The 24,657-nt window shown below is 38.8% G+C and overlaps 1 protein-coding gene and 1 pseudogene across 7 annotated transcripts in view; both read right to left on the bottom strand.

The window, feature by feature from the left end:
- Nucleotides 1–24,657, bottom strand: part of MTM1 (myotubularin 1) — a 111,713-nt gene that overhangs the window by 19,308 nt on the left and 67,748 nt on the right. For all 7 annotated transcript variants that reach the window (XM_036413104.2, XM_036413101.2, XM_036413103.2 and 4 more), the window contains 3 exons: nt 12,747–12,830; nt 10,439–10,588; nt 4,746–4,934 (listed from right to left, as the gene is read on the bottom strand). In XM_036413104.2, the coding sequence (XP_036268997.1) occupies nt 4,746–4,934; nt 10,439–10,588; nt 12,747–12,830 (423 nt within the window). The remainder of the gene's footprint in view (nt 1–4,745; nt 4,935–10,438; nt 10,589–12,746; nt 12,831–24,657) is intronic.
- LOC118705024 lies at nt 19,791–20,817 on the bottom strand (annotated as a pseudogene).

Raw genomic sequence — 24,657 nt, 5'->3', positions numbered from 1 at the left:
GAACAGTTGGGGGGGACCAGATCTTCAGAGGAGGGAAGTTGGGAGCAACTGAGCTTGCAGGAAAGGGTAGTTAGGGGTGACCAGGCCTGCAGGGGAAGGCAGTTAGGGGTGACCAGGTTGGCAGGGGAGCAGTTAGGCATCAATCAGGCTGGCATGGGAGTGGTTAGGGGGTGATCAGGTTGGTAGGCAGAAGCACTTAAGAGCAATCAGGAAGGCAGGCAGGTGAGCAGTTGGGAGCCAGCAGTCCTGGATTGTGAGAGGGATGTCTGACTGCCTGTTGGGCCTAAATAGGCAGTCAGACATCCCTCGAGGGGTCCCAGATTGGAGAGGGTGCAGGCTGGGCTGAGGGACATCCCCCATGCACGAATTTCATGCATGTTTGTTTTTTTGATGTTGAATTGTATGAATTTTTTTTAAAAGAAATAAATTTTGGATATTAATTCCTTATCAGAGTATATCTTTGGCAAATATCTTCTCCCATTTAATGAGTTGTGTTTTTGTTTTGTTGATGGTTCATTTGCTGTGCAAACCTTTTTAATTTCTGTAGTCTCATTTGTTTATTTTTTTCTATTGTTTCCCTTTCCCAAGGAGATATATCAGAAAAAATATTGCTACAAGAAATGTCAGCGATTTTGTGTTTTCTATTTCATCAGTAACTCACACAAATATTTGAAAAGTTACTGAGCCTCCAAATCTCAACCTCAAATCTTGCAAGTTACATAAATGACTGACGGGACTCGCCTTCCTATCCAACACTGAACTCCAATAACATTAGTCACACTTTGAGCTAGAAAAGGGATGGCAGGCTGGCAATTTTGGGAAGACGTGTATTTGTGAGGAAAAAAAATCACTTTCCAAATGTTCTAGAATTACTAGCTCTTCTTGCAGAATTGGAAAGGCAAGAACAGGTTCTAAATAGATCTTGTTCTCCATCAGTTTTATAAAAGTACTTTTCAGGGTGAGGCACTGACTTTGTAGTACCACTCACATGAGACACACGGGCCAGAGGAAATCAACAGCCTTTCGAGTCAGACAGAACTAGATTGATAGCTCAGCTTCAGCCCTTCCTTGCTGTGTGATCTAGGGAAAGGACCTTAACCTCTCTGAGCCTCAATGTCCTCTCCTGTAGAATACAGGATAATGCTACCTATGTCTCACAGGATTAAAAGAAGCCATACTCAGGAAAAGCTAACACCAGCCAGTGTTTAATGAGCCTATATGATGTCCCAGATACTGTGATTCTTGCTTTGCATGATTTTATTTAACTCTTATGGCAATGCTATAATATAGTTATTACCATTCCCATTTTGCAAATCAGAAGAAATGCTATTTATCCCCAAAGTCACACAGGTAATCACAATTTAAGTCGACTGACTTCAATACCTGAACCCTTTCTAGGGCACCATGACTGTCTGCTATGAAAACACCAAGAACAGAGCACTGCACATAGTGGGCCCTCAAAGCACAAACTGTGTCAAGAGGAGTGCTACTATGATACCTACTGTAGCACCTACAAGTATAAACTGCTAGGGCAGTCACTGGTTCACCTTCACAGCATGGTGAAGATGCCCGTTTTCCACATGGACGAGAAGAAATGCTATAATTCTGTTTAGAGATCTGGCTGCATTCTCCTTAATGTTTTTAAATGCCATGGAATACGTGGCCTCTGGCTCTTTAAGAAAAAGTTAAATAATTCAGAGACTTGTTAAGAAAACAACGTTCTATAAGCTGAAATGAAAGGATGCTAATTAACACTATAAAAACATCTGAATGTGTGAACTCACCAGAAAAAAAAAAATATCATCAAAGCAACATTATACTAACTTCATAGTGCCTGCAGGAAGAGGACTGGGAAGCATGCTTGGAAATGAAGAGCAAAAATGAAGGCACCAGAAAAATGTGCCATCGCTACTTTATGTCTCTTTCCTTTTATTTTTTATATATATTATTGATTTTTACAGAGAGGAAGGGAGAGGGATAGAGAGTTAGAAACATTGATGAGAGAGAAACATCGATCCGCTGCCTCTTGCACACCCCCTCCTGGGGATGTGCCTGCAACCAAGGTACATGCTCTTGACCGGAATAGAACCTGGGACCCTTCAGTCTTCAGGATAACGCTCTATCCACTGAGCCAAACTGGTTTCGGCACCCTTTCCTTTTTATTTATAACAATAGAAGGAATATAAACTTGTAGCTCCAGATAGAAGAGCCAACACATCCTGGATTTTTTCTAGGGTTAGTTACAGAGAAGTTCTCTTGCAATACAAATAAGGCTACCATTTGAACTTCAAACCTGGGGACCTATGTATAAACTAGGTGCCTCAGTCTCCACAGACTCTAAGTAAGAAAGTATATTTTACTTTGACATTAATGTTTGTTTTTTGCCGAGCCCCCACACACATAAAATATATAATGTATATACTTAATACTCATTGCCAAATTTTCTGGCAAAAACAGACATTAATACAGTTCCACTATAATTAATCACAGTGTGCTGCTGAAAAATTAAAGCAGCTTGATGCTTGATCTTATCTACCCCTGGGTTTTGTTTGTTTGCTTGTTTAATTGAAAATGGTGTGATGTTGCTTGTTACATCTGGGGTTGTGAATATCTAAATATCCACAAGAGAGGAATGATTAGGTCCAAATAGAATAGAAGTCAGAAGGGTAAAATCAATTAGTCAGGCACAAACTAAGTTCTTAAAAGTGCAAATTCTCCATCTCTGGTCAGTTCTGAAATATTTTTTTCAGTGTTCTTTTTTTCAAAGCAAAAAAGCAACAACCCAGACTGCCTAGTATGCTGACATACAGGTCCAAGGGCCTGTTGCTATGGATATAGATGACTAGGAGAGAGACACAGCGAAGAGAGGAGGGGGACCTGAGTGTGTGCGTGTGTGTGTGTGTGTGTGTGTGTGTTTTGTTTTTTGTTTTTTTTTTAAGAATGATGCAGTGATCTTTAAAGCCTCGGTATTTTTCCTTCCCTTCATTCCTAAGGGGACTAGAAACACAGGCATATCTCCCGAGTGTTAAAAAGACATTCAATAATTCCACTGCTATAACAATGGACTTTATATAATGTATGCATTTTATTTTATTTTATAATATATTTTATTGATTTTTTACAGAGAGGAAGGGAGAGAGATAGAGAGCTAGAAACGTTGATGAGAGAGAAACACCGACCAGCTGCCTCTTGCACACCCCCTACAGGGGATGTGCCCGCAACCAAGGTACATGCCCTTGACTGGAATCGAACCTGGTACCTTTCGGTCTGCAGACGGACGCTCTACCACTGAGCCAAACCGGTTTCGGCTAATGCATGCATTTTAATATTTTAAAATATTCTTTCTAAATACCTCATTTTAATGCTATATCTGTTTCAGGCTAAATGTATACATGAAAATATTGCATTTTCTACATGTATTCAAGTCTGCATTCCAGGAAAATCAATATATAAAGTTAAGGATAATACAAGAAGACATTTGTATTTAGACTTTATTTCCAAAATATTTTACTTTTATAATTCCTAATTTACTTAATGATTATACTCCTGATTAGTTTACATATAATTTCAAGATCATATTAATTCCCCAAACAAATACCACCTGTAGTAACAAACAGCTGGTCCAAGAGCATGCAAGGGGCAGAGAGGCCCCCTCCGGGAGTCAGTGTGAAAGATGCACAACCATGTAAGTGGAGCCCCACACACATGCCTTTTCACAGATGCATGTGCCGACAGATGCCATAGGCCCACTAAGGAAACTGCTGCAACTGTCTGAGCTGCTCAGGGACTTGTTTTGCTTTCAGGTTCTTTTATGTGTGTGTGTGTGTGTGCTCTGAATAATTGAAAATGTCAGATAGATGACCTTATGATAAGCAAAGTATTCAAGATGATGGATGAAATTGAAGCCTACAGCTGATGAGAAGCAGGAAATCTCAAAGGTGGAATGAGGATTAGCAATGCAGGGGCAGCCCACTGTGAGCACTTGTGATGGCTGGCAGTAATGGGAGAACAACAAAACAGGAAGGAAAAAATCAAACATAAAAAGCATAGCATAATCTGGGGCCATTTAGTGTCGGGCAAACAGCCTTACACCTTGCAGCAGCCTCCCGAGATGTCCGGAAGGCAATGCTATGTAGTCACTGATGTTCACAGTGACAATCCCAGTCAACTTCAGGGGCACCTGGAATTTTCTGCTTAAGAATGCTATGAAGACAATTAAAACAGATTTCTTTGATAATAACATTGTGTGTGTGAGATTATAAACTTCACATACATATATCTATTCATTTCTTGAATTATTTTACATAAATGAGAATACACACTGATGAATATAATGAAGAGACTGTTTTGATAAAGCAACACATTTAGGATTTTACAATTACAGCTTCCTACAACTCCTCGCAGATGCCTCAGCAGCATAGACATTGGGAATAACCATTAACAACAGCCTAACAGCTCCAAAGAGATTGTAACTTTTGCCTAAGATTCTGATAAAAACCCAAGTTCATTACAGTTCCAGGTTTGCTTAATTTACCTAGAGAATGTTTTCATTTGATTGTAATATATTCAACTTTTAAGATATATTTTGTGATTAAAACTCTCTAACTCAGTGATCTAGTTTTCATATTTAAACTAAGTTTAACTATTAATTTAATCCCACATGTTGTCATGATATGGCAAAACATTCATGTGAAACACCATATACTGTATATAAGATGTTTCTATATGTCATTAAATATACTCACCTTGTTGGCCACTGCGTTGACACTGGGTCTTGCATCATAAATTGTGAGTTTAGAAATTTGTCTGTTAGTCTCCCTGATGACGTCAAGATATTTTTCATCATCTTTATTTCGTTTACCACTCATACCGACAAGAGGCTGACTGCAACGCACAATGACTGTCTTGTTTTCTGGATGAATCCATGACAGCACCTATAGTTAGTACAGAAATTTTGAGCTATTAAAACAAATCTCAAAACAAATAAAACTATAAAAATAAACTACTAACAATCATGATAAAGTGAATTTGCTTTTGCTGAAATGGAATATTTATTCACCTATGATTTCACTGTGTGTGCCCAGAAAAACACATTTAGCAATGTCTCTATTAAGAGACGATTAGAATAATCAAATTGCCTTACTAGTCCTTTTTAATTAGCACCACAGCTAATAGAAGTTGCATGCTTGACTAAAAAAATGTTAAACCACTTAAAGGAAGTAGAAAGCTTCTGATATTATTTCAGTTCTGTAGCTTGCACTGGATTTATCATCACAAAGAAACAACTTTAGCAAAAAGTGAGAGGTAAAGGAAATCACCTCTGATATAACATGTTTCTATAATAACAAATCACATCTGCAGGCCATTTTCCCAACAGTCTCAATTCTAGAATAATATGAGGGGCGGATATAACCCAAGGGAAGCAAAAAAGATGCCAGGACAGCCAAAAGAGCTGCCAGAGTCTCTGCAATGAAGAATGGATACCCAGCTCTTAGGAGAGCTTTTCCAGCCTTCACTCATACTCAGTCTTCTCTAATTTTATGCACACACCTAGCACATTTGATGCCTGGTTTCCCAGGTCATAGCACAGAACCAAAAGTAACTGTAAAAGGTAGCTAATAATGTAATACACCAAAAGCTATAAAACTGTCCACTTTAAATGGGTGAATTGTTTGGTGTACACCTCAAAAAAGCTATATATAAAAAAAAGCACACAAAGGGAGCCACAGGAGGTGAGAGTGTTGGGTAACAGCATGGGCACTGAGGGTGGCTCTAACCTGCATACTGAGCTCATAGCCTCTGTTGCTTCTCTTTCCTCTTTCATCAAATGGGGAGTAATCTTATCCCATGTTGCTGCTGTGAGGATGAAGGAAGAATGACTGCAGGTAAAGTACTCAGTGCAGTGCAGGGGGTTGGCTAGCTTGAGTAAGAATCTAGAGGCAGGCTAGCAGCCAGTAAAGTCAGATATGGAAAACTATAAAAAGCAGACACAAGAGCTAAAGAAACAACAACTTGAGCTCACTTAATACAAGGCCAAATACTCTTGTCTTTTGAAGTCACCCACTCCAGGAAAGCAAATGACAAGCATTGATATTCATAAAAACTGATGTGCATAATAATGACAATGGGCTGGTGAGAATGATGATAACATGAATACTCATTCATTGAATTTTTGTGCCATGCCAGAGACCAGTTAAAAACATCATTGTGGCCCCTAAGAGTCAGAATTGTGTGGCCCTGGGAAAAAGCACTGGCCCTTACTCAACCTCCATTTTGTAATCTACAGTGTGGAGAGGCGACCTACCCCACCTACTTCCTATAGCCTTTTCTGAAAGAGAGATAAAAGACATGAGATCACTTTTATGTATCCTATCTAATAAAAGAGTAATATGCAAATTGACCATCACTCCAACACACAAGATGGCTGCCCCATGTAGTCAAAGATGGCTGCCCCCATGAGGATACAAGATGGCCCCCACAAGATGGCCAGTATGGGAGGACAGTTGGGAGGGACCAAGCCTTCAAGGGAGGGCAGTTGCGGGAGATCAAGCCTGCAGGGGAGGGCAGTTAGGGGTGACCAGGCCTGCAGGGGAGGGCAGTTAGGGGCAATCAGGCTGGCAGGGGAACATTTAGGCATCAATCAGGCTGGCAGAGGAGTGATTAGGGGGTGATCAGGCTGGCAGGCAAAGGCAGTTAAAGGGCAATCAGAAGGGAGGTAGGTGAGCAGTTGGGAGCCAGCAGTCCTGGATTGTGAGAGGGATGTCCGACTGTCTGTTTAGGTCCAATCTAAACAGGCAGTCAGACATCCCTTGTGGGGTCCCAGATTGAAGAGGGTGCAGGCTGGGCTGAGGGACACTCCCCCATACAAGAATTTTGTGCACTGGGCCTCTAGTTTATTTATAACTGAATTGAATTTTCAGATTAATAGAAATACAATTGACATACAATATTGTGTAAAGTGTTGATTTGATATGAGATCTGTTTTAAATAGCAAATCACTACAGATAAAAGAGATTTATTATTTGAAAATGACTCTCATCAAGTTTTAAATTTAAATGAGGTAAAATGCAAGAAACTGTTCTGTACCACCAATGCCCTCTTCTCTTTCACCCTTATTCTCTCTGCTTGGGAGATTTAAGACTAGAATCACCATGATATATTAAGAAATGCTACTCTTATGAATTGTTTCACCTCTTACTTTCGTTTTCTTTTGGGATCTCAACTAACTTTAAAAAGGCTGCTTGCTGTATCATCCTGGTACAAACAATGCTAATTTCACAATATCAACTACTATGAGTATTTTTAAAGTATATGGTACCATAATGGGTTATTCTTCTTAAAGTAATAGACATAAATAATTAAGGATACACTCAAAGAGTTAGCCACCAAAAGATGTTTATCATGGTACTGTTTAAAATAGCAAAATATTAATAATTAAGAACCTTGATGACTTATAATAGAAAACTTATTAAATGCGTGGTATTCTATTTAATAAAGAGGAAATATGCAAATTGACCATCATGCCAACACACAAGATGGCCGCCCCCATGTGGACAAAAGATGGCTGCCACAAAATGGCCAGCAGGGGTGGGCAGATGTGGGCGATTAGGCCAGCAGGTGAGGGCAGTTGGGAGGGACCAGGCCTGCAGGGGAGCGCAGTTGGGGGAGACTAGGTCAGCAGGGGAGGGCAGTTGGGGGTGACCAGGCCTACAGGGAAGGACAGTTAGGGGTGACCAGGCCGGCAGGGGAGGGCAGTTAGGGGAAACCAGGCCAGTAGGGGAGGGCAGTTAGAGGAAATCAGGCCAGCAGGGGAGCATTTAGGCATCGATAAGGGTGGCAGGGGAGTTGTTAGGGGGTGATCAGACTGTCAGGCAGAAGCAGTTAGGGGCAATCAGGCAGGCAGGCAAGCAGTTGGGAGCCAGCAGTCCTGGATTGGGTGAGGGATATATGACTGCCCATTTAGACCCAATCCCTCGAGGGGTCCCAGATTACAGGGGATGCAGGCTGGGCTGAGGGACACCCCACGCCCATGTACAAATTTCATGCACTGGGCCTCTAGAATCTATTTATATACTAGTCTACCAGTAGATATTTATCAGTGTGGAAACTTATTTACAGGATAATGCTTTGTAGAAAAAGATTCAGACAGATTACAGAATTATTTTATTTTTTTCTAATAAAAATATGCATACATAGAAGGAAGGCTGGGAGGACATATACCACAATGTTAACTCTGATTCTTATAAGACATCAGACTCTTTTTTGCTCATCAGTATTTTCTAAAATATCTAAAATAAAATATGGCCAAGACTGGTTTGGCTCAATGGATAGAGCGTTGGCTTGGGGACTGAAAGGTCCCGGGTTCAATTCTGGTCAAGGGCATGTACCTTGGTTGCGGGCAAATCCCCAGTAGGGGGTGTGCAAGAGGCAGCTGATCGATGTCTATCTCTCATCGATGTTTCTAAGTCTCTATCTCTCTCCCTTCCTCTCTGTACAAAAATCAATAAAATATATTTAAAAAAAATAAATAAAATATGTTTTACTTATGTTAAAGACTTTCATAACAATAAAATAAACATGTTTGAGGATAAAGGAGTATGTATCCATTATTGGGAACATTAACACATGTGGATTATTTTATTAATCAGTGATATTTTATAAGTTTTTTTTTTTCTAATTTCAAGACTGCTTTCCCATCTATTCTTTTTTTATTTTTATATGGGCTTAAAAACTAAATATCAAGTATTAATGATTTATAATTGAAAGCAAGTATGTTTTCTGGGTTACTCAAGAGTCAGGGGTCAGAAAGTACACCAGAAAGAGTATATTATGTACTATTAAATATTATTAAGCCTAGTAATCTATAAAGATATAGGAATAATAGACAGCTTAGCCTCAGTTTTATTAGGAAAAATAAATGCCAATTGGTGGCCATCACAAAGTAAGAAGTACCCATAAAATGGTTCAACAAAAAGTTAAGCATTCTATTTGCTCTAAAGTGGGTTCTCATTCATATAGAATAGTGGAAACTATTGGATTAAGATGGTAGCCTGAGCATAAGGGACTGGGCACAATTGGTTCATTTCCTCTCCTGCTCCAAATCCCATGAAACATTTATATACACGTAAGTGCATGCACGCGTGCACGCACATATACACACACACACGCACACACACACACACACACACACACACACACACCCCTTTGTTACAGTAGATGCTCAATAAACATTAACTGAATAAAGGAGTGAATAAAAACAATTCACGCTACCTTAATCCAGTTCTCCTGTGGAAAAGGCATATATTAGCAAGACAGAACGCCAGGGTAAATATGGAGTTTGTGGCTATGGTACAGAAAAATATGTCCAAATAGAGAACAAGAGTAGTGAACTTGTAACTAGCTTCCTTAGCACCGTGCTCTAACAAAATGAGCTAAAAACATACTTTCAGGTACAATATATATAATGAAGATATGAACAGATACTCATAACTAGAGAACCAAGTGAATTTTAAAAGTTGCAATTATTTTTTGACAGTATACAAACATTTCACACAAATGTCCTTTTAAGGATAAAATTATCTAGACTTGGCATTAAACCTTAATTTCTTCAACCTTGTCTTTAAACCAAAACAAAACAATGTACTTACTATTATGACAAGCCCTGAAAATTAACAGAAGAGAAAACATTCTCTAAAATTTTAGTCAATAAAATTTATGTACACAGAAGACAGTGCGACTTGTACATACATATTTCAGAAGCAGGGATGAGGGCATGTTCTGGGGGTTAGGAGTGGCCAATGAGGAAAAAAGGAGACACATGGAATGCTATATGTAATACTTTAAACAATAAATAGTTAAAAATATATTTAAGAAGCAAAGGAAACTTTGGGAACTAGGTCCCATAATACTATAAGTATACAGTTTGAAGTAATCTGTACTTGGATCCAGTTTGCAAATGATACTAAGGCAACTTGCAAATATATTGAGGATAAGCACATCCTAATAAAGGTGAGTATACATAAAAACCTATACTTAAATGCTCTGTAACATAAGATAGTACCTTGTTTCCAGCATGGCCCAGCTGACATTTATCAAGAGCCTATCATATATCAGGTATTGTACTACAAAGATGAAAACCACAAAGACCCTGTCCTACTGTCTTTCCATCCATCTAGCACTTGGTTTACATATGATAGTAGTATTTGTACCCTCCCTTGAATAAGAATTACTTGTGTTTATTCCCCATTATTTATTGTGAGCTCTTGGAAGGCAGGTGTTGTCTTTCTTATTTTCCCCATTAGCCTGGTGTTCTGCACTCAAAAGGCACTTGACAATTACTTGTTGGATTGAAATCCTAGAATGTTTCTCTGAATTACTTCACTATTGTTCTTGTGGAATAAAAGGCACTCTGAAAAAACAACATTAATTGCATACTCACTGGAATTCGATTTCGGGATCTGAAAGTTGCAACTCTCTTTAGATCTTCATCTGTGGCACGAAATGGAACCACCAAGAGAGGAGGGTAAGTGTCACACAGTTCATAGCACTTATTAATAAAAGTTATTCTCCAGTGGTGATTGGGCAAGCCCTGCAGGAAAAAAGGAAGTCCAAGTAAGTACTGCATGATTTCATCTCTGCATTAGCCTTGAGTCTCCTTTCTTCATTCAGAATTTGCAAATGCATCTTTGACCACAGTGTAATGACAGTCTACTGATTTATAATAAGGGAGCCAAATCAATAATCCAGACAACATAAGAACACAAGACAAACACTGGTGGTTTCCAAAGTTCTAAACTGTCATTGGTAAATAAAGATTCTCTTGATTTTGAGCTCTTCCTTTATTTCATGTCAAACTATTCTTTACTACTAGTAAAATAAAGATAAATGCAAGTTCATTCCCTACCCATGTATCCCCCCAACCTAGAAAAAGTATATCCTGTACTCTGTGTCTGATTGAGGATAGAAAAGAGATCAGGCAACTCCCTTTCCCTACTCAAGACATAGTAAATGTTTCAGTTTGCTCCACAGTAGAAAGAGGCTAAGTGTATGAAGAAAGTCGCAGAGGGGAAGTAAATGAAAACCCCTCTTGGGGAGGCTCATTTCGCCACCTCCTAAGAGTTTTTTCAATCAGGTTGTTTTGGATTGGTGATTGGCATATAGGTTGTGTGAGAAACATAGTAATTTGCAGTCTACACAGACTGCACAGGGAGCTATGGAAGATACTTCCCACCCTATCATCTACCCATCAAATTTTATCTATTGTGAACAAGAGCCAGAGGTGGTGGAATATTCTCTCCCCATACTCACAAATACACAAATACAGACACAAAAGTAAGCTATGTGGGTGCTTGGTTTGGGGACAGACATTGTACCTTTTCTTTAGGTCTGGTCCTATAGACCACGGACCAAACAGGTGAGTCTGATGCTGAGTCCAATTAGAAAGTTACAAGTCCCATCAGAAAGTTATAAGAAAAAAAGATGGAATGAAATGGCAGTCTGGAACAAAATACCTTCAACAGTTCATATATGCATGCAATCTTAAAAACAGGAACTGTTTTGTTTCAATCTAGAAGCTTTGATCTTAAAATGTCTTAATATTGTCAATAACACTCTTAAAATAAGGCACAAATGTTTTATACTTAATACTACAGAGATCTCCAAACCATGCAAAATGTTTGAATAGTTCTTCTTCTGCCTCAATAACCGATCCAGAACAAAGGTTACTAAAATGAGAGGTATACACAGACTTTGAAAAGAATAGTCTAAAGCTGATTTCTAGAAGCATTAGCACATACTTCCTCATATGTGTGCTCTAGAGATAAACTCCCATACCACCATTTTTGAGCATTGGATCTGCTTATGAATACACACACCACTGATCAAGACTAAATGGAAATCAAATGAGGTCCTTAGTAGAGGTGGTGGCTAGATGTTTTTGTCTCAAGTCTAGAGTTCTGCATTTTACTTTACCTTCACTGCCTCTACATGTAACACAACTGGCTTGAATTGATTCTCAAAGGTCATTCAACAAAATTTTCCAATTATTTTAAGAACTTTTAGAATGATAATTATGAAAACTTCCATCACAAATTCCTAGCTGTGCTATAGATTTGGTTATACTAGTGGTCTATTTTGGCTCTTGTTACATAACATGCACAGGATCTTCTTCACAAACATGCCACAAGAGACCTTTGTTCCTGAACATCCAACATTATTCCAAGCCTCTTGCCTTTACTACAGCAAATAAATATGCATGTAAGTGATATTTACATAAGAAAGCATTAAAGGGAAATTCTAACATATATTCATCAAAGCTTTCTGGGAAAAGACGTTATTATAGGAAAATAGTTCTAATTAATTTGAATCTACAAACCAGAATGTATATAATTGAAACCTGTCATTAATAGTTAGGCTCCCAAATATACAAATATATAGCGACATCAACTCCTAAATAGGAAGCTATTAGAGGTTTGACTATTTTAGACTACAAGTATTTGCTTTATTTCATGACCAACATATAACTGATATTCTTCATGTAAGGGAAAGAAACAGAACTTAGCCAGCCAGCCTTCAATGCAACTTGAATATGGCAATGGGATAAATAGACAGAATAAGCTATATTATACCACTGACATTAAAAACATCTTTGGCAAGGATGTTATTGATCCTCAAATAGCATGCCTGGTGACATATTGTCACCATGCCTGACTCAGATTCACTACATGCCACAGTACCTATTAGCTTACCTGCCTTCTGTATTCTTCAACTGGATTATAAACCATCCATCCATCCACGTTAAACTTTTCTTCATTTAAAAATGCAAATATTGGCTAGAAAAGGTAAACAAAAAGAATTTAAAGTTCAGTGTGAAGAAACAAATTATCTATTAATACTACTTCCTTTTTCACCAGATTTGCCTACTATAAAATCACAGCCAAACCTGAAACTTCCAATAAATAAATAATAGTGAAAAAATCATACTCAAATTATACTACCTTTTGTCTTCAGTAATTACTTTTGAGACCTTAATTTTTATGGCCATGGACATCTCTCTTAATTATTATTTTTAAATGATGTTCCACAAAAACCAGATTTTTCAGACCAAGAAAATGCCTACTAATTTTAAATAGTATTAGACATCAATCAGATAAGTCACCAAAAATGTGAAATGAAATTTAAGAATGATTATTAAAAAGTGCAACCAGCTCAAAAGGGAACAATGACATGTTTATTATTTTTTAAAAGACAGGACATTAGGGAAATTCTTAATTAAATGTTCTCTGTGAATTCTGAATCAAAGCCCTGATGTCTATGAAATACCAGGATTCAGATCGCTCATCTCTTTTCTACTTAGGCTCACTCTTGAGGAGTCCATATTGATGAGTTTCATGGCTTCTAATACTATCCACACCGTAAGCAATTCCTAAATATCTATCACTCTCCAGCCACTACTCTGATTCCCAGACTTAGCTATCCAGGTTCCCACTCCACAACTCCAGACTGCCTAAAAGGCATCTGGAAGACTTTGGGTTAACACATGTAATCCTGCTCCTCCCACAACCTCCTCATTTCAGCAGATGACAGCCCCATCCTTCTAGTTGATTGAGCCAAAAACCTATTAGCCTCATCAACTCCTTGTTAACCACCCTGGTTTCAACCTCCACCACTGTCCACATGGATCATTGTAATAACCTTCTAACTTAGGGGTGTCAAACTCAATCAGAGAAGGGGCCAAAATCTAAAATCCAGCCTAAATCTCGGGCCGAATGGTTTACTGAACAGTCATAAACTGTCATTGTGATGGAAACGCAGCGGAGTGCAGCGATGACAGCGCGGTGCGGGCCACATTGCAAGGCCTGGCGGGACGGATTTGGCCCGCGGGCCTTGTGTTTGACACACGTGTTCTAACTGATCCCTTGCTTTAATCTTTACTTCTAAAGTCAGAGTAAGAGTTGGCTTTCTATCTTGCTTGGAGTTAAAGTGTAAGTCCTTTCAATGGTTTATATGGCTGTCCACCACCTGACCACATCCCCTGACACGTTTTTATGCTCCCCCTTCTCTAGCCACACTGGCTTCCAGTGATGCCCTTGTAAAGCATCAGGCTCTTACCAACCTCTGGGCTTTTGTGCCTGCTGTTCCAGCTGCCTTTGAAATCCTTTATCTTCATGGGTCCCCCCCTGCTACTTTTTTCACATCACTGTTCAAATGTAACCTTAATCAATGAGACTCTCCGACACCCTGTAGAAAATAAATATGCTACCTCTACAACTGTACCCCTGTTATTTCCCCCTACGCTTTATGACCATTTGATATATTATAATATAATTACTTATTTCTTTACTTTTGGACCTCTATCGTCCCCTCCCCTAAAACATGGGTTCCATGAAGGTAGACATTTATGTTCACATCCTGTACCCCAAGTAATTGGAACAGTGTCTGGCCCACTGTAGGCAGGACACTAGTACATATTTATTGACCGAATGAAAATGTGAAGCCTTATATAGACCCTGAACAACTACGTTCTCTAAGGGAACCAAGTCTGGGCACTTTTCCTCCATGTATCTTCCTTCCCACCCATTTTCTGTTATAGTCCACAACCTTGAATGCAAGCAATCCCTCCCATGCATTACAGAAAATTTCTGGGAAAATATCACTTAGCAGTAACAGTTTACTGTATTTAAGTAGCAAAAGGTTTGAAATGAAAACTAGTCAAGAACATGCTCTCCAGACTGTCTTCTTGAAATTTCCAAAGGACATGGCACCCTCAGCAGGTCTTAACTCAGGCAGTGCTAGGCCTAAGTGCTGAGTATTGTGTGATAGATAGCATGTCGAAAACACATTAGTAATGGTGCTGATATAGCTAAGCAATTATTCGAGGCATTACCTTAACATTGCATCCACAGCAATACTTAATTATTCAGTACCACTGGGAAAAACAAGATAATGGGACTTTTGGTGAAAAGAGCACTATGTATAGTGAATTTCTTTATCCAAAAACAGAATCTATAGAACGTATCTAAGTATTCTCTTTGTGACATCTGAGCGCCAGATACTACACTGGTCAGGACATGGCACAGGTAAATACTTAATGTTGCAATGTTGTTGACATACTGTGGATAACAGATGGTTTGAGATATAATGCTGTACTGTCACTTGCTTCAGAAGAAAACCTAGGATATGCTTTTTTGAAATAAGTTCCTGATCTCAACATGGTTTTGTTAGTTTTGTTTGTTTGGTTGGTTTTAGTTATTTGCATCTTTCCCATAAAGCTCAAGTGAATACATTGGCCTTTTAAAAACGAAGAATAAAATTGCTAACTCAAAGGTAAGATAAAGCTTTCTCTCCAGAAAAATCATCATGTGTATTAATGCAATACTTTTTGACTTGTCAGAAGCATTTTCAATGTAAATTTGAGCATTTAACCAGCAGCATTTTCAATGTAAATTACTATTTCTCAATCATTAATAATAAAGCAACTCCCTTTTTCTTCAAATATGCTCTTTTATCTTACATCAAAATCACTGGTAAGTGTAATATAAGTTTACCAGACTGTTACTATCAGAAGATAAAGGCTATATATCCCAAACAAAAATCATCTCCATATTTTCTTTAATATGTTTGATTTAAGAGAACTCTGAATACAAGTGATATTTTAAAAATTGTCATTAATATGAGAATGCTACAATGTCCTCATGTAGCAACATATCAGGTAGCCTTTCTCAAGAAATTGTTATAGAATGACACTTCCCGTTCTGAGTGACGTCCAGATATATAGGATGAGTCAAGGAACTGGCATTCTTTATCCCTGAAACGTGACTATGAGAACTCTATGATGGAAACAGCTCCTACGCCAATTTTGATGCTAAGAGTCAGACTTAGACTTCAAATATTTCAGGAAAATTCCATGTGTTTCTTGTCATGAAATATACAGCAACACATCTAATATTGAAGTGGAGCTTCTGGTGGAAAAGTCCAAGAGCTTAAACCAACATTCTAACCACCCAAATAAATTAACTTACAAATACAAGAAAAATATATTTTTAAAAAGCATTACTTGTTAGTGTTCACATTGTATTTTTCTTTAAAAAACTAAGTTGTTTATAAATTACTTGGCTCTACTGAAGCAATCTAAAAGGACCACAATTTTAAAAAGTTAAACATATCAGAACTTCCCAGACATTTTAATTTTTATCTTTTCTCCCTTTAAGATTTAAATAAGAGAACAAAGCAAGAATTTTAAAACATAAGCTCTCAAATAGAGTAACAAAAATGTGAATTATTTTAAAAAATAAAAACTAATAGCCACTAAAGCAAGAATAACAAATCCTATTCCTCTGTACCTCATTATTAACAAGTACAAAATTCCTTACAAGTGGTAACTTGTTATAAGTCTAATTAAAGTTCCTGACTGAAAACTGTTAAAACCTAAAAGAATGGATTACATGTCAAGATTTTTAACTGTCTCTTTTTCTTCCTCTTACAGATAATACATTTGTAAGGCGCTGAGTCTTTTAGTGCTTTGTTAGCAGATTGACATTATCCTTAAGTAACCTTGGGTGAGTTTGGAGGCTTTCTTTGGGAAATCGAAGTCCCATGTACAGAACTGGTTCTAGAAGACTGATAATGAAGTCCATTCCATGAACCCAACCAACATCAGTTTCATTTTATGGCCTATTCACAACTCAAAAATGGTTCAGTCCCAGCTTTAGTGAGACCTCAGAGTAGAAAAGTGTTAGCTTCCAGTTGATGGTTCTGGAAGGCCTCATGGCTTTCTTCTAGGGCCTGGTCCTTCACCTGGGCTCTCCCTCAGATTCACTGGTTGAGCAGTTTCCCAAGGTATCAGTCAATGCCTGTGCCCCACCTCACCCCCTCTGAACCACAATCTCTAGGGGGTGATCTCCCTGATCCTAAAGGTTCATGTGGAATACACCAGAACACTTAGTAGGACAGTCTAAGGGTTCTGTGTGGTCAAGGTATTACAGGGGAGGGTATGCTTTACTTTTTTTTTTTTTTAAATATATTTTATTGATTTTGTACAGAGAGGAAGGGAGAGAGATAGAGAGTTAGAAACATCGATGAGAGAGAGTCATCGATCAGCTGCCTCCTGCACACCCCCCACTGGGGATATGCCCGCAACCAAGGTACATGCCCTCGACTGGAATCGAACCCGGGACCCTTCAGTCCCCAAGCCGACGCTCTATCCATTGAGCCAAACCGGTCCCGGCGGGTATGCTTTACTTTTTAAAAATTATTTTAGCTCAGCTGGCATGGTTCAGTGGTTGAGCATCTACCTATGAACCAGGAGGTTGTGGTCTGATTCCCAGGCAGGGCACATTGTTCATATTACAGGCTTGATCCTCAGTGTGGGTGCAGGAGGCAGTCAATCAATGATTCTCTCTCATCAGTGTTGTTTCTATCCTTTTTTCCCTCTCCCTTCCTCTCTGAAATCAATAAAAAATATATATTGTTAAAAAATTATTTGAAATAATTGTAAATTTACAAGAATTTGAAAAGAAATGTATAGGGAAATCCTAGGCACCCTTCACGCAACCTCCCCAATATGAACATCTTACATAACTAGAGCACAATATCTAAATCAGGAAACTGAAATCAGAAAACATATACTCTCAAGTCTTACCCCTAGCTTTAAGTGAATGGGTCTTCCTTTATTTGGTTCTATATTAGTATTTGGACATTTAACCAATTCAGATTCCTTCTAGTTAAGAGATACCATGCATGGAGACTTAAAAAACAAACAACAACCCACAACAACCATGTTCATTTTTTCCAGTATAAAAAACATCACAATGCAATATTTGAAAAATGTTAAAGGACAAAGTTGAGATAAATCTCCAATTCAACCCAGGGATAAAAACAGCTCTGACAAAGAGAATGTAACTTGTCATTTTAATTTAGCTACATTTATTACTGTTGTGTCTTGTTGGAGGAGGGGAGGAAATAGTCTGAAATAACAACAGATTTTGGCTTTCACTTAATTAGCCATTATTTTAAATAAAGATGCATCAACTTGCTTAAAGCACATCTAGATTAGATTTATTTTTATTGAGTAGAATCTATAAATGATAAGCAATTCATGAGTGCCCTTCTTTGAGGAGGGAGAGTTGTCTGTCACCAAATTAGAATTCCTAGACTCATGAAGCCCCCTCCCAGACAGCCTCTTCCCCCAAACATATGTGATGTATTATCTCAGAACTGGATGTTTGACAGATTTACAGAAATTAAATATCATCCAAAAGGAATACAGTTACAGAGGAAAATCATTTTCATAGTATTCAGGGCAATAAATTGATAAACCTGTAGATTTAACAGTGCTTTCAAATGGAGTTTCCACCATGCAGTGGAATGGTCATTGGTGGATATGATTTTTAGGAAAAGCAGACCCCTTTCCTCACCCCCCCCAAGGTTTTATTTTCTTTATTTAAAAAACACTGCAGTTTACTATTTAAATCTTCAATTAATGGTGACCCTTTATACAGACAGAGTCACTAAAGACAGGTATGAATTTGGGAAGAAAACTGGAAGAGACTGGGGCAGAGAGGCGGCGGGCCTGGCTCCTGATGGGTGGTGTGGGCACTTGTGTTTCAGCCAATTTTTTTTTCTTTATTGATAAAGGTATTACACATGTGTCCTTATGCTCCCATTGTCCCCCCACTCATGTCCTCACCACCCTGGTGTCTGTGTCCATTGGTTATGCTTATATGCATGCATACAAGTCCTTTGGTTGATCTCTTCCCCTTACCCCACCCTCCCCTACCTTCCCTCTGAGGTTTGATGGTCTGACTGATGTTTCTCTGTCTCTGGATCTGTTTTTGTTCATCAGTTTATGTTGATCATTATATTCCACAAATGAGTTAGATCATGTGATATTTCTCTTTCTCTGGCTGACTTATTTCGCTTAGCATAATGCTCTCCAGTTCCATCCATGCTGTTGCAAATGGTAAGAACTCCTTTTTTACTGCAGCATAGTATTCCATTGTGTAGATGTACCACAATTTTTTAATTCACTCATCTGCTGATGGGCACTTAGGCTGTTTCCAAATCTTAGCTATGGTAAATTGTATTACTGGTGGGAATGCAGACTGGTGCAGCTACTATGGAGAAGAGTATGGAGTTTCCTCAAAAAACTAAAAATGGAACTCTCGTTTGACCCAGTGATCCCACTTCTAGGAATATATTCCAAGAAACAGGAACACCAATCAGAAATGATATATGCACCAATTCCTCTTATTATTGACTTGAACCGTATTTCTTCCTATACACAGCCCTCATAATAAAATCACATTTTCCAGAAGTATCCTATCTAATAAAGAGGGAATATGCTAACTGACCTTCATGCAGTCACAAAGGTGGTGGCACCCACAGCCAATAAGGGGGGAAATGCTAATTGGCTGCTATGCCCTCAAGATGGTGGCACCAATAGCCACAAGATAGTGGCTCCCAATCCCCTCAACCTCACTGGGGCACCTGCCTCTGGAGCCCCCAGTCCCCTCATCTCCCCAGCCCCACAGGGCTGGCCCTAGACACAGGAAAGCCTTGGATGGCGGCTGCCTAGCCACCCAGGGCTGCCTGAGGCTCAGGTAACCAGGGCCAGCAGAAGCTTGTACTGCTGTCAGTGGCAGCAGCAGAGGTGTGATGGGGGCATTGCTTTCCTGGTTGCTGGTTGCCGCGTGCCCCTGAGGGCTCCCAGACTGTGAGAGGGGATAGGCCGGGCTGAGGGGTTCCCCCTACTCCAGTGCATGAATTTTCATGCACCAGGTCTCTAGTTATTCATAATACGTTCAGAATCACGATTGCTTTTTCTTCATTTTTTTCCCCCTTGACTGGGTAGGTGTTTTAGTCTCTTGTGTTTGTTCTTTTATGCCAGATAAGGGATGTTTGAAAATGATTTCATTATCTTCATCATCATTCATTTCAGCCACTTCAAATTTTTGTTTATCTAAAAATGTTGGTGTACAAAGTGGTGTAGGGCCCTGGCTAACCACAGTCTCCTCAGGAGTTTTAGGAATGGCTGAAGTCTTCTTCTTCTTAGGTAAAGCTTGTCTATTTTTGGATTTCTGAAGGTCAGTGTTTAAAGCATTGTTTTTCTCCTTTTTATGTAAAATCAATGAAGGAAAATAATAATTAATTCCCTTCTTAGTCTCTTCCTAAGTAATTTTTTATTTTTAAATCGCTCCTCTATCCGCAGCCTTTCAAGAAGTGTCTGGTTCTGATTATACCATTTCACTGCTGGATAAGACGGGGATTCTTAAATGGAAGATGCCACTCTCTAAAAACTTCCTCGTGTACTTTCTCAGGTGACATAAAATACCACTACAAGAGTCTTTCACCAAAAAGGTAGTTGTTCATTGTTTTAGCAACTACCTTGGCAACATTTTCAGATTCAAATTCCATGAAGGCATAGCCTCTGCTATTTCCAGTCCTTTTGCTTCTGGACAGCCTGAATCTCATAACAGTGCCAAACTGGGAGAAATATGCTCAGATCTGGGTTTCGTAAAGTGCTGGAGGTAGGTGGCCCACATAAATTACCCCAGGAGTAAGTTTTTCTTTTTCTTGATTCTGTTTCTTAGCTGAGCTCTGGTGGTCCTGAGCTATCTCCTTGTGAAACTTGGCATCCTCCTGCGGGTTCAGGGACAGGAGCAGCTGGGCTGGGCCTGCGGAGACCACCATGCTGACAGCATTCGAGCCATAGAGCTCTAGAGCAGACCCTTTTTATGCCAAAAATAAATAGCAACTCTGAATATCTGGCCTTAAAAATTCAGGGGACCGCTCACTAACTACTTCTCTCCTGATAGAATTTTGCAATCTTTGAATAGGAATTTAAGTGAGAATTTTTTTCTAATTTGATTTCTGAAATTGAAGACATCTGTCTTTATAGAAAGCTTCAATGTACCATGAAAGGGTGTAGCAAGGTAAAAATGACCTCATTTTCATCTTTTACATTATACTTGAAAAATAAGACTATCTTTATATAAGGAAAAAAGCTTTCATTAAAGTTGAAAGGAAATATCAAAAATTTTAAAGAAGAATCATAGGAAATACTAAAACTTAACAAAGATTATAATTCCAAGCAACATCTTCATGCTGGACAGTGATTTCAGCCTATTTCACATGATTTGACTCTGTAAGTTAATTCATATAATTGCATAAAAAATAACTGTATCCCCAAAATGGACAAAAATCTCATAGGTCAAACTCAACTAGCACATAAATTACCATTTATACTTTGATTGCATAAATAATTATCCTTGTCCTATTTTTACCACTTTCCCTGGGGAAAATGATTTAATATTCCTGGGTCACCACTACCTTCATACATATATATAGATAGATATTCATTTATTCAAGAAAGGACCACAAAAGTACATTTAAAATGTCATTTGAAAACATTTTGGAAAAATAGCAGTCCTTACCACCTATCACAATCATAATCATTTCAGGCTGACATTTATCAGGGTTTGCCCGATGTACCGCTCTCTTCTCACTCTAATTTTCTCGCCAGGTAATTCTGGTCACATTTATGAAAATGCCAATGATCACATCTAGGCCTACTAAATGCAGCTCTCTCCAAGTCAGAGCTCCACATCTTTGTAGATACCAATCTTCTAGATATCTATATCTACAATTAGTTGTCCCCTAGATTCGTGGTCGGCAAACTGCGGCTCACGAGCCACATGTGGCTCTTTGGCTCTTCGAGTGTGGCTCTTCCACAAAATACTATGGCCTGGGCAAGTCTATTTTGAAGAAGTGGCATTAGAAGAAGTTTAAGTTTAAAAAATTTGGCTCTCAAAAGAAATTTCAATCCTTGTCCTGTTGATATTTGGCTCTGTTGACTAATGAGTTTGCAGACCACTGCCATAGATGGATATGTGACAGCATATCTAAAATAGAACTCGTCACCTCTTCCTCTTTTGGTACTCCCTTTCCATATTCCACATCTCAACCACTGGCCCCACCATCAACCTGGTTATCAAAGTTGGAATCTTCCCTATTATCCCATTTCCTTCAGTACTTTCAAATGACTTCAATCAACAAATTCTACTCATCTGACCTAGATCTTTCTCAACTCCATTCTCTTCTGTCCCTTTCCATTGCCCCATTTAAGTCCTAATCATCACACACTTAGGTGACTAACAACCATCTTTAGAAATATTCTCCTGTCCCCTTCTATCCACTCTGCATGCTGCAGCCCATGTAATGTTTTTGAAATATAAATCAAATCATGGCACTTTTCTGCTTAAAACATGGTAATGGCTCCCTACACCTTCAGATAAAAATCAAAGTTTCTTGGTATGGTATGTTAGGTTCTGCAAATTTTCACCCAGCCTTCCATTCCAGCACCATTTCTTTTTTCTACACCTACATGCACACTGACCCCAGATACCAACCTATATGCAGGTCCAGCCTGTGTCTGGCCTCTTTTCATTTGCACATACTGTTTCTGCAATTTGCTATGTCCATTTATTCCTGGCCTATCCTCCTACTCATCTTTCAGTATTTGCTTCCTCCAGGAAGCCTTCAACACCAACCGTACTTTTTGCTCCCCTGACACCCTGCATGTATGAATCTATGTTGTATACATTTGTCTGTCCATGTCACCTAGGAAAACTGTGCTCCTTTGGGATATGTAGGATCAGCTCCCCAGGCCTAACTAAATATGCAGAGGAATTTATTATGTGACAAATGTGATATTTTAAATCAGTAAATTAGTCTACAAATGATATGACAACAACAAGATACAAAAGAGTTAAATCCATACCTTATGCAGTAACCCCAAGTAAATTCCAAGTTGATCAAACATTTACATTTTAAATAAGAAATGAAAGTATTAGAGGAATTCTTTGATAACTCTGAGCTAGGAAAACCTTCCTAACTTGGATATAAAACTCAGAAGCTATAAAAGAAAGTGTTCAGGCAAGAGTTAACCTAGCAGGTCTTAGATTGCTCTCCTTAAGTCCTGCTTGTATGGTTGACCCTTGGCTGGCATCTGGAAACCGGGATTTTGGGAGAGTTCTCAACATTCCCTAACTGTTAAGCGTGGTTTATGGTACCTGAACTGTATTTTATGCTGAACCCCTGTTTTCTTTCTGAGAGTCTGAAATGTTAGTATGCACTAGGCAAAGGGTGTCTATGTGAACAACCCATAATGAAAACCCTGGGTACTGAGTGTTGTCACAACTTGTTGTTCAGGTAATTAAGTGTATCCTGCAAGACCACTGGAAGAGGACTCTGGAAGCTCATGCCTGGTTCCCCTCAGACTTCACCCCATGTGACTTTTCCTTTTGCTACAAATAACTCACACTTGTGAATACATGCTGAGTCCTATGAGTTCTCCTAGTGAATCACTGAACCTGGGGATTAGGGGTCCAACATATAATTTTGGGGGAGTAAACACAAACATTCAGTCTATAACAATATCTGTTTATACTTGCTGAAATTTCCATCATAGACATACAATATCTATTTTAAAAAAATTTAAAGTAAATGCTTATTGAATAAATGCCCTTTCTAGACAGAATATTCTTATTATAACTTGGATGCTGCTGATTTCCCATTCATTCACTCTATTGACATTAGTATATTCATTCAACAAACACTAAGACCTTACTATAAATAAGGAATCACTGGACAAAATGATGCGGAGACAGAGAAGAATCAATCAGACCATCAAACCTCAGATGGTAGGTAGGGGAAGGTGTGGGTAAGGGGAAGAGATCAATCAAAGGACTTGTATGCATGCATATAAACCTAACCAATGGACACAGACACCAGGGTGGTGAGGGTATGAGTGGGGGGTGGGGCAGTAATCTGGGGGGGGAGATAAGGACACATATATAATACCTTAATTAATAAAAAATATTAAAAAAGAAGAAAATAAACTAGAGATGTAGGAAGGCCAGGAGACTCAGGTGTCAGAAGCTACAGGGAGAGGTGTCTAGAAGTATGATGGGTCTAGATACCCTAACTGAGACTTCTGCAGAAAACACCTAAAAATGCTGAATAAAACAGAAACCTTTTTTTATAAAATGCACTAATGAGCTGGCTAGGGAGGAATAAATACTCAGAAGCCAAGCACTTACTACAAACAGGAATGCACAGAGCAAGAGAAGCACATTGGCTTTTACCTTTCAAAAGAGTGGGAGAGTGAAGAGTGGGACAATGAGTTCTGAAGTGAGTGGCTGCTGAGGATTTGTAGGCAAGCAGTAAATGTCCTACTTCTGAACTTGGATGGTAATGTAGGGGGTGGTCCAGCTGGGACCACTGTTCCAGGAGGTGGGGGAGTAGGGAGAAAAACTGAGTACATCCAAAGGCTGGGCAGGAGAAAACAGTGAGGAAAGAGATGAAAAGAAGAGGGCCAAGTCTCGCAGAAGACAGGAAGGGAAGAGATTTAGTAGTATGATTAGACCCTCAATTAGCCAAGATTACTGTTTATTCAAGAAGAAAATGTCCTGGCTATAAAGAAAATAGAGAACTAAGACATACTTCACTACCAAGGCTACATCTAGGCTAAAAATCAGCTGTGTGTGTGTGTGTGTGTGTGTGTGTGTGTGTATGCAATGTTACTTTTTATTTCAATTCCCACCTGAAAAATAAACTATTTACTTTTAGCTACTAATTCTGTAATTGGCCTAGAAAGTA

The sequence above is a fragment of the Pipistrellus kuhlii genome, unplaced genomic scaffold (genome assembly GCF_014108245.1).
Source record: "Pipistrellus kuhlii isolate mPipKuh1 unplaced genomic scaffold, mPipKuh1.p scaffold_m20_p_49, whole genome shotgun sequence".
Classification (NCBI taxonomy): domain Eukaryota; kingdom Metazoa; phylum Chordata; class Mammalia; order Chiroptera; family Vespertilionidae; genus Pipistrellus; species Pipistrellus kuhlii.
The sequence above is the reverse complement of the archived record's forward strand: the minus strand, read 5'-3'. Positions and strand labels throughout refer to the sequence as shown.